This window comes from Procambarus clarkii, chromosome 20, assembly GCF_040958095.1.
Source record: "Procambarus clarkii isolate CNS0578487 chromosome 20, FALCON_Pclarkii_2.0, whole genome shotgun sequence".
NCBI lineage: Eukaryota > Metazoa > Arthropoda > Malacostraca > Decapoda > Cambaridae > Procambarus > Procambarus clarkii.
Window position 1 is genome coordinate 21,996,597 of NC_091169.1, and position 10,268 is coordinate 22,006,864.

Here is a 10,268-nt window from a genome sequence, read left to right on the forward strand (position 1 = left end):
GTCAAAGTGATGTGACACCCCCTACCCCACACGGCAGGCCATAGGCTCCTAGGGAGCTTTGCTGTTTGCATTATAAAGACGTTTGGAGCAACTGTGATATTTGGATACTTGAGCATGGAATGCTGCACTTGTTGTATTACACGACCAATGAATGCTGCCGTGTTTACATGCAGCACTGCACTAGTGGTCCTAGGGGTACACTACCTAGTGCTAGATCGTTGTAGCTGAATGGTGTTGGACAGGATGCTGACATTTGTCTCTTTACGCGTTTGCTCTCTGGCTAGTCTGTCGTGTGTTTAATTTCTATATATTCCCACACGTGTAAATAGGGAACTAGTTAATGTGTAAACTTTCTTAGCCGTGATTAAAGGGTGGAGGAGGCAAGATCCTGTAATGATTTGCAATGCACGATGGCTTAGTTTGTTAAGGGGTGAGTGACTGCTTTGTAGTTTAATTATTAAATTATGATTCTCATGTGTGGAGATATTGTTGGTAAATCCTCGACTAGTGGAACACGTTGGCGAGTTGAAAGCCACTGCTGCGTGAGTGGATTATTGAGGTACAAAGCCATCTCTGTAGTACTGTGTGAAGGGTATATTATGAAGCACTCGGGTGGTGATGGTTTTAGATTCAGCTGCTCGGAACAAAATGTCCATGTAGCACGGGCTATAGTGAGCCCGGCAGAGCACCCAGGCTTGGTATCGGGTTTTAAGGTGTGCAACAAACTAGTGGCAAAAGTTCACCACAGTTGGTGCAGTGGCTTTGGGTAGACAGCGGTGAGGCGCAGCCGTGTACTTCACCAGGACTGCAACATATTACGGGCTCACCATAGCCCGTGCTACATGGACACTTCCTTCTGAGTAGCTAAATCTAAAACAACAATAACAACTGCAACTGGCGAACAAACACGGGTCGTTGTGTTTGATCAATCTTGGCTTCTTGCGTGAATCCTCAGGATTGTTACAGTCCTCTTGTCTCGCTCGCTTAGGCTGCTTTTATTGGGTGCCGCTCCGCTCACAATGGTTTATGGGCGTATCAAATGTAGCGCAGAAAGTATGCTTGTTACTTTTGATTGAATTATACAAAGTAATGATCGGCACATCAAGGTTTGTGATGAGCGTATCATGGCTTCTTTTTATTGGTTCATCTGTAGACTGATTTTGATCACTAGTTTTGCTTTGATTGTCCATTACCACCTTTTCCTCCTGATGGTAATTTGCCTGCGTGCGTGCGTGTGTGTGTGTTCACCTAGTTGTGCTTGCGGGGGTTGAGCTCTGCTCTTTTCTCTCCGGCGCCCGGGATCGAACCCGGGACCACAGGATTTCGTGTCTAGCGTGCTGTCCGCTCGGCCGGCCGGCTCCCGAGGGTGTGTGCGCTTTAGCGCGCACTCTCTTTGGCCGAGTTGGTTTGCGAAAATAAAATAATATATATATATATATATATATATATATATATATATATATATATATAATATATATATATATATTATATATATAATATATATATATATATATATATATAATATATAATATATATATACCAGCTCTTGATTTGCCATTCAAAAAGAAAAAAAACTTGTTTAAGCACAAAATGTAAGAGTCTAAGCAACGCATCCATCCCCCCCCCACCCCCCACGTTAACCTAATCGCAGTATTTGTTAATGTTGGTGTTATATTTTTAACTAAAGCCTCGCATTTTTTTGTACAGATGGATTCTGAAGAGAATGTGACGCATTAGGCGAGAGAGAATGGCTCGCAGCATGACGTGGGGTTAATCAGGCCTTTACGCAATCACTTACGGAACATGTATATCTCTCTTTGTTTAATAATGGTGACATTTGTTAAATAGTTTGCGAGTTTCGGAACTTCACAACCCCATGGTTGTTGCTTTCAACAGCCTCGTAGTGCTTCCGAGCTCCTGTACTGTTTCATAAATGTAAACAACACGGCAATGATTGTGGAAAGATGTACAGGTTTCGTAGGTGGCTGTGTAAATGTATTGATCCATTCACTCACACTCACGATTTTTCTTTCTCTGTCGCACTTTTAGAATGCACAACCGCTCCTATATGAACACAACAGTTTCCGTGTGCGGGCGAATATTATATATTACAGTATTGTCTATATGGTAAGCAGTGTGGGGGGGGGGTAGATGTCACTAGGCCTACGTTTTTGTAACCCCAATATGGTGTGTGTGTGTGTGTGTGTGTGTGTGTGTGTGTGTGTGTGTGTGGTGTGTGTGTGTGTGTGTGTGTGTAAACATACGTTGATCTGAAAATGAAATGTTATTCGCGTTAAGGAATATAGTCACTGTGTTCTTCACTTTATTATGCTTGCCTGAGATACTATAATATTTTGCCTTTTATTGTATTTATCTTAATTATGTTAACAAAACACTAAAGTGTTTTTAGCGTGGGTTGGGTGGGGCCCCACAGGGGCTCCTATACCCCTGTGTCCGTTATCCCGCTATTTAATGTTATCTCCCAGGCTTGATACCCATGTTATATATACTTGCCAGGTCGGCGGTGATTAGATTATAGAGATAGCACGCTCTCGTGATATGCTGATGTCCATGCTGTTAATAGCTCGTGGTAACACACTCGTTAACTTTAGCGGCTTTTGTTAATGTGGGATTTATGGTGTTAAAGCTCCTACTGTTAGTAGCCCAGGTTAACGCTCATGCTTTCGATAGCCGCGATCATTAACTCCGGTTAATGTTGTGTTGTTTATTAGTGTTCAACTTTAGTTTTGTTACCGCTTGTTTAAACATCGTTTTCTATATTAAGACGATGTTACTGTGATCATATATAGCATGGTAATATTGTTACAAGACAGTAATAGTGATATTAGTGTGACTGAAAATTCACGGCGATGTTAAGCCTTTCGTGCCCCCCCCCCTCCCCCCAAAAAAAACATAGTATCTATAGTTACTCTGCATGTATGTACAAAATGTACACTTTTCCACCCATAAAAAAGTTGGTTATATATTAATTTTTGAGGTTATTTTTTTTTTAATCATTATTTTTGTATAATGCTTAGGCCTATTTTAATTTATTCAGTGGTCAACATCCACAGCTCACAACCGGGGGACCTGGGTTCAGTTCCCGGGTAGGACGGAAATGATTGGGTATGTTTTCTTTCACCTGATTCGGAGGCGAGATGCGGTGGGTCGACGGGGGTTCAGACGGGGTCGACGGAGGTTCAGTCGGGGTCGACGGAGGTGCAGTCGGGGTCGACGGAGGTTCAGACGGGGTCGACGGAGGTTCAGTCGGGGTCGACGGGGGTTCAGACGGGGTCGACGGAGGTTCAGTCGGGGTCGACGGGGGTTCAGACGGGGTCGACGGAGGTTCAGTCACCCGTTTTCACTTCGACGGAGGTTTCAGTCACCCGACTGAACCCCGAGGTTCAGTCGGGGTCGACGGGGGTTCAGACGGGGTCGACGGAGGTTCAGTCACTCCGTTTTCAGACGGGGTCGACGGAGGTTCAGTCGGGGGTCGACGGAGGTGCAGTCGGGGGTCGACGGAGGTGCAGTCGGGGGTCGACGGAGGTGCAGTCGGGGGTCGACGGAGGTTCAGTCGGGGGTCGACGGAGGTTCACACGGGGTTCAGTGGGTGTGGAAAACGTTAACGGTGTGGGAGGTGAACGCCACGCTCCAGTGGTAATCAAGTAGAGTCTGTCGGCACCTGTGTTGTGGGGGAGTGCTGGGGGGAGGCGAGGAAGTGCTAGGGGTGGGGGGGAGGAGGCGAGGCGAGGAAGTGCTGGGGGGGGGGAGGCGAGGAAGTGTCGGGGGGGGGAGAAGGTAGTAAGGCAAATAGGAACTAAAGTGACAGTTCCGCCACTAAAATTCATCACATTCTTAGCGGAATCGACCAATCCGTTTAAAATGCAATGCATTAGGAAAAATTATAGCACTGTAATATTAACGTTTTCAGAGCATCGATAGGTTAGGTGGGTTGTTTGGGGTCGTACGCTTCTGTTAAGGCGAGACCATTGTATTTTGTACGGAGTGGCAAGTGGAGCGAACGGGGGGGGGGGGGGGTGGACGGGTGAGTATTAAATAGGGTGGTGTTCTGTTTTTGTTGTCGGTACTCGGGTCAAGTGGGTGGATAATGTGTTCGAATATGCTGTTCGGATGGAGATCAAGCCCATATTTGGAACAGGTGTTCGAAACGGGTGAGTATGTTCGGGGTGAGAGTCTGAGGAAAGTGAAGACAGAGCAGCTTTCTAACTCAGACCACCCCTGGCGGCCCCGGGACTGGGGTATGGGGGGGGAGGGAGTGGCCAACTGGAGAGAGTCAACTAAAAAAAGAATTATAATATAATATATTAGAGAGTGAGTGTGTGGAAGAGAGACACGCACGCGCGTGTGTATGTTACAGGATCATGGAACTTGTGGATTGACACTGACATTCAGTCCTGATAACATTGGTTTCCAAGAACTGTGAGGGTAAGAACACAGACCTCTCCGGGATATTGAAGACACCCTTGAGAGAGAGACTATACAACATGGAGGTTACACCAAATGAGGTGAAGCTACAGCTTAAGGGGTCAGACAGTATAGTCTTAGATACTAAAGAATGTGGCAGAAATTATGAACAAACCTCTTAAAATATGTTTCACTGGCGAAGTGAGAACTACCAGACAGAAGCCTAGTACTGTCATAACATTATGTAAGAGCGGAGATTGTTGAAGAGACTCTGGACTGCAGGCTTGCACCGTTGACATGTGTATGCTGTCAGGGATTATAGAAGCCTATTAAAAACAAACAAATACAGCACCTGGGCAAAAATGTTGTACATATTTTGTAAATGTGTTAAAATAATGAGACTAGTCCCTTAATGCCGAGAACTAACTTTTATTGTTTTTTGTTTCCAGGTGACTTTATGGACATATTCGCCTGTTTTACCACTTACAGCCCCGCTCCTGGGTCAGGTTAGTCCACTACGGGCTCACCATAGCCCGTGCTACTTGGAACTTTTTGTTCAGAGTAGCGGAATGTAAAACAAGTGGTTTACCTCTTCTTCCCCACCACCAGGCACATACTGAACCAAACTATACACCCCGGCCCCAGCTAAATGACCTACTATCAGTAAACAGAGTGGGACAGCCATGATTACTGAACATGGCCACGCACACGATCCGTCCCTGGTCGCCGTAGCCTCAGTCCAGTCCTCGCCGTGATTGCTGTGAGCGGTCAACCCGTTCTCGCAAATTCGTAAAGTCAATATTGACTTATTAACTACGTGCATAGGTGATATACTAAACATAATAGATACCCTTAAAAAGATTCATAGAAAACACCGACCTTACCTAACCTTGTTAGTATCTTAAGATAAACATCTTATTGCTTCGTAATTACAATTATTACTTAACCTATACCTATTATAGGTTAGGTAATAATTGTAATTACGAAGCAATAAGATGCTTATCTTAAGATACTAACAAGGTTAGGTAAGGTCGGTGTTTTCTATGAATCTTTTTAAGGGTATCTATTATGTTAAGTATGTCACCTATGCACATATTTAATAAGTCAATATTGACTTATTAAATTTGCGAGAACGGGTTGGAGCGGTAGCGCAAAAATGATTACAGAGGGCACAAACGGTCTTAATCATACCTCATATTTTTATGTTAACAATTTCATCTAACCTACACATCTTATAATCGATGCAAAAAGATCATTACAATATCTATAAATTGTTATGGATTATTATATATTAATGGTAGATCTTTTGCTAATGCATAAAATATTTATGATGCTACAGGATCATAGAATTGTTACTTATAATTGTTAGTCTTCATACTCCACAGCCTATTCATATTCTTGTCATTTAACTACTAGAAGTGCAATATGGATACAGTGCAAGGATTTCAGATATTTTATTTGTAATAAGATGGTTTGCCATTTCGTGCAGCGTGTATTTAGTTTTACATGTATTTCGAAATGGCTCAATTTTTTTCGCAGTAAGATGCATTGCCCATGTTATTTTTTCCACACGTCTAGATCCCTGTACTAGCCGAACTTAGAGATACTTGTAGCCAAGTCGTATTCGAGCTGTGACAACAGTCTGTTGGTCTGCTGATTTTGTTATTTGCCCTATGCACATGTTTGACACATCTCGGTGTGATAAACCAAGGGATCTGCAAGTTCCTGTTTCCACACTTCTACTTCAAATTCATCCAAGAGTTCTACCGCCAATCGACTGCAGCCTCTTAACTTTTCACTTAACCTAAAATTCTAGTAATATCTCATGTTGCCTTTTATTTAGCATTTTATATATTTTATCAATGTTATTTTTAGTGTTTTTTTGGCCGCCTCATTTTTTTAATATACTTTTGTATTTACTTTTATTATTGGGACAATGTTTTAGACAAGTGGCGGAGTTTTTTGGACAAACAGTGACTAGGAAGAGCCTAAAAGTATGCATTATTGCCATACATATAATTACAAAAGTTAACGAGTATCTAAAGTGATTTTATATATTAAAAGTATAAAAGATAACTATGGTACAAGAAGAAGCTAATGATCCTCCGTCTCACACCACGAAAATAATGATGGAAGCTTATGGATTATATTCCTCTCACACTTGGATAACTGTATCGGTTATATCCCTCACCACTCGTGTGGCAAGATCACCTCACGGAATTTATGGATTAGTGAGGCATTCCGCTTCGTATCACGGGCATGAGAAGCTCATTAAGGAGGTGTGTGTTCAGCGCCGCCTCACGCCCACCTGTGAGGGAACCACTTAACAAACATATTGCACTGTATCTGCCTGTCTCTCCTCCACCCCTCTCTCTCTCTACCTCCCCTCCCTCTCTACCTCCCCTCCCTCTCTCTACCTCCCCTCCCTCCCTCTCTCTACCTCCCCCTCCCTCTCTCTCTCTACCTCCCCTCCCCTCTCTCTCTCTACCTCCCCTTCCCTCTCTCTCTCTACCTCCCCTCCCTCTCTCTCCAGAATGAGGAAGCCTTCTCTCACTGTCCTCTCATCATGAGGTAACCATCTCACTGACCCAACACCACCGCAACTCATCCTCTCGAATAGTACATAGGAATTTTAACGTATAAAGCCAAGACCAAAAAGTGATGTACTAAAAACTCAAAATATCGGCTTGCAAAATTGACGAAGTCTCGTTTTCTATTCGTGGGACGTCGGTGAGGTTAGGTTCGGAGTACTTTAGTACATCAGTTTTGTGACGTTGGGAACGCTCGAGAGCGACGGGCCGAGTAATAAGATATCCTCCTTTCAAGGACCACCAATCCTCATTGTATCTTATTTTACTACCCTTGCAAGCTGTGCCACTTCATTGACCAGGTGTTCATAGCACTTCATACTGTGTGAAGTGTCTAGGACGCTCTGACGTCCTCTGGCAGACGACATACCACGGTAGTTGCCCCCACTGGGACTTTACACCCAAATGGCGTGCACCTTTGACTTTCTAGCACGGTAACAAACAAGCCACTAGCAGCTCTACTGATCACATGGCGCTGTATGACTTATCATCCTAGGAGATGGGCAGGTTTTTAGTATCGCATAGCTAGTTCTTGACACACACTATGTAACTCGTCATATAGCCTAAGGTAAACCGCATAAATGCAGATGTACTTAACCATGTTAATAAAAAAATACAAATAAATATGCCGAGGCATTCTATGTATAAAGTCTGCCAGTAAGAACTAGGTCACGATCTCTCGCATTACATTATTAAATATCCAGTCATTAGACGCTTCAGACCTGTCGGTATCAGGTACCTAGAGCTTTGCAATGATTGTATTCAGTCCTGTGTTCTTGAGGATATCCTCATAATTCATCCAACCTAGGTTCTGATCACGTGCCCCTGTATGACTAACCATCATGCGGGATGGGGAATTTTATGCAACTTTTCATAGTCTTTGGTTGCTGCATAAATAAATGTGAATGTACTTGGAAGTTCAACTCAACATGCTGTTCACATAGGGTGGTGGTCACCGTCAATAACCCCCGGTAACCAGTTAATTAAAATCACAAGATTCTTCCTTCACACGTTGAGTCTAGCAATTTTGTCCTCTCGGACTTTCTGAAAGTCTTGACTGTTGTGTTCGTAACACCTATCATAACTATGGCGATGTCCACGTCCCAACCCGATGTCTTGTTGACATCCACGGTGGCCTCATAGCTTACAGAACACAACCCTATCAACCACACTACACGCTGGCTGCAATAATAGTCAAAATACAGCCTCTAACTCTGGTGCACCCTAATTTCTAACCAGAATGAGCTTCCCGTTACAACATAACTTACCATTATAATGGACTCTTGTAACCACAAGCACAGTTCTTATTGGTTGACCGATTCATGATATGATATGATTGGAGTGGTGTTAGTGGTTTACCATCGTACCATCCCATCGCCTGGAAAACCGTCGTAAAGTCCTAAGTGCACCTGATAACTCCACATCAAACGTGGCGTTACATTACGCCAAGACAGACCATTCCCCTGCAGTAATAACCTTCACAGTAGCGCACGTAACATCCTCGTGCAGTAAAGTTCACACCACCACCATGATGAGCCCCAATACGTCATACTAACACTTGGAAATTGGGTAAGTCAAACTCCTGACCACAAATAACTGGCATTTGTATTTATTGGAGCAAGTATGGAGTAGTGGCAGTTATATGTCGAGTTTGAGAGCTTCCAGACACGTCTGTATCGCCGGGTAGCAATAATTGAAGTAGCGAAATCGACAGTAATAGTTGTACGAGTGGTAACGGCAGTAGAGGTATTAATAGTAATTGCAACAGACACTAACGGTAAAAGTAGGCCTGGGAGAACAGGAAAAATGAAGAAAGAAAGAAAAAGAACAAATGAAACCAATTCTGAAGGAACACAGGAGAGTGAAAGGGATTCGACTCGTAACTAGAAACGGCCGTCAGTATCCAGTTTCCACAGACAAACACGCGAGAATATATTAATACCACAGCCATCCTCTTAAGATTAATATTTAGCTGCAATAGCACCAAGGCCCATCAAATAGACAAAGAAACATACAAAGTTTTCTGAAACAAAGAAAAAATGTATCCCTGTACTTTTTGGATTACAGGGGGGGGTGAAGTCGTGATGGCATCGTAACTGAACTAAAGACATCATATTTTGACATTTACAGTCTTCAGTACACGTCCCGATGAGAGACGAGACGAGAGTGAGTCCAGTTTGTTTAAAGAATGAAAGTTGGGCTCTCACTGACATCCCGTATATGGAGAGAGATCCCGAGGGCCCAGGACTAGGCTAGGTGGTGGGGGGTGAGGAGTAATGCTTGTAGTTGTAGCCATTGTTGGTGCTTGTAGTTGTAACCATTGTTGGTACTTGCAGTTGTAACCATTGTAAGGTACTTGCAGTTGTAACCATTGTTGGTACTTCCCTAACAGTGACTACGGGGAAGCGAGTTCTATAGCTCTTTATGCCTCGCCTTCTTGTACCTGTTGTAACAATATAACTATTCAGCCAGTTATTCAGTCCCACACTTGTGGTCTGTGTTTCAGCGTCTCATTTGTATGGATACCATCTCACATAGGTGGTGTCCAGCATGATGACACAGACAAGGCAGCTAAAACTGCATGTGATAAGCCTGAAATTTAGTTGGATATGAGCATTCCGATCTCTGCTGTAAAAGCCGCAATATTTCAGGAAATTAGGGAAGACAGACGAGCAGTTTCTCTTGCTCTCTTCTCTTGTTTCTCTGTACTCAAAGGCCAGAAAGCACGAGTATAAAGAGATATGATATGTTTAGAACCTAGAATTATATGTTCGGGCAGCATAAAACTTCCACTAGACAGTATAACATTGTAATTGCCAGAATTAGGCTGGGATTTCGATATCTATGGCAGTTGGCTGTAGGTAATGAATCCCCCAATGGTGAGCATTCCAATTATAAACTATGTCAACAAGAGCTGGGACATACTCTCCAACACTATATCTGTGATTGCCCAGTTATCAGTGATTTCAGACCAAATGGCATGAGGTACTTTGAGCTCTGTAATTACTTCATACACTCAGGAATATTGGAAGATATTTTTGTGCCCAGATATTCAAAATCCCAGATTTTGCTAGTGGGGGCTAATAGATCAGCCTTACATGTCATGATCTCATGTATGACTAACCATCATGTGAGATGGGGATATTGGATGAATTTATAGCTAGTTTTTTATTTACACTGAGTAATCTTTCATACAGAAAACGGTAGCAGTGTATACCTAAGCGTTTTAATAATACTAATACAAAAAACAGGTTG

General features: G+C 43.2%; 1 protein-coding gene across 1 annotated transcript; it reads left to right on the forward strand.

Moving 5' to 3' along the window:
- Positions 1-3,158: 3,158 nt before the first annotated feature.
- On the forward strand, positions 3,159-3,626 carry LOC138366751 (uncharacterized PE-PGRS family protein PE_PGRS46-like). The gene has a single exon (XM_069328028.1). The coding sequence runs from the start codon at positions 3,159-3,161 to the stop codon at positions 3,624-3,626; it is 468 nt and encodes a 155-aa protein (XP_069184129.1).
- Positions 3,627-10,268: the final 6,642 nt, after the last annotated feature.

Excerpts from the sequence above, each read along its gene's own strand:
- LOC138366751 (XM_069328028.1), top strand. The coding sequence starts at position 3,159 with ATGCGGTGGGTCGACGGGGGTTCAGACGGGGTCGACGGAGGTTCAGTC.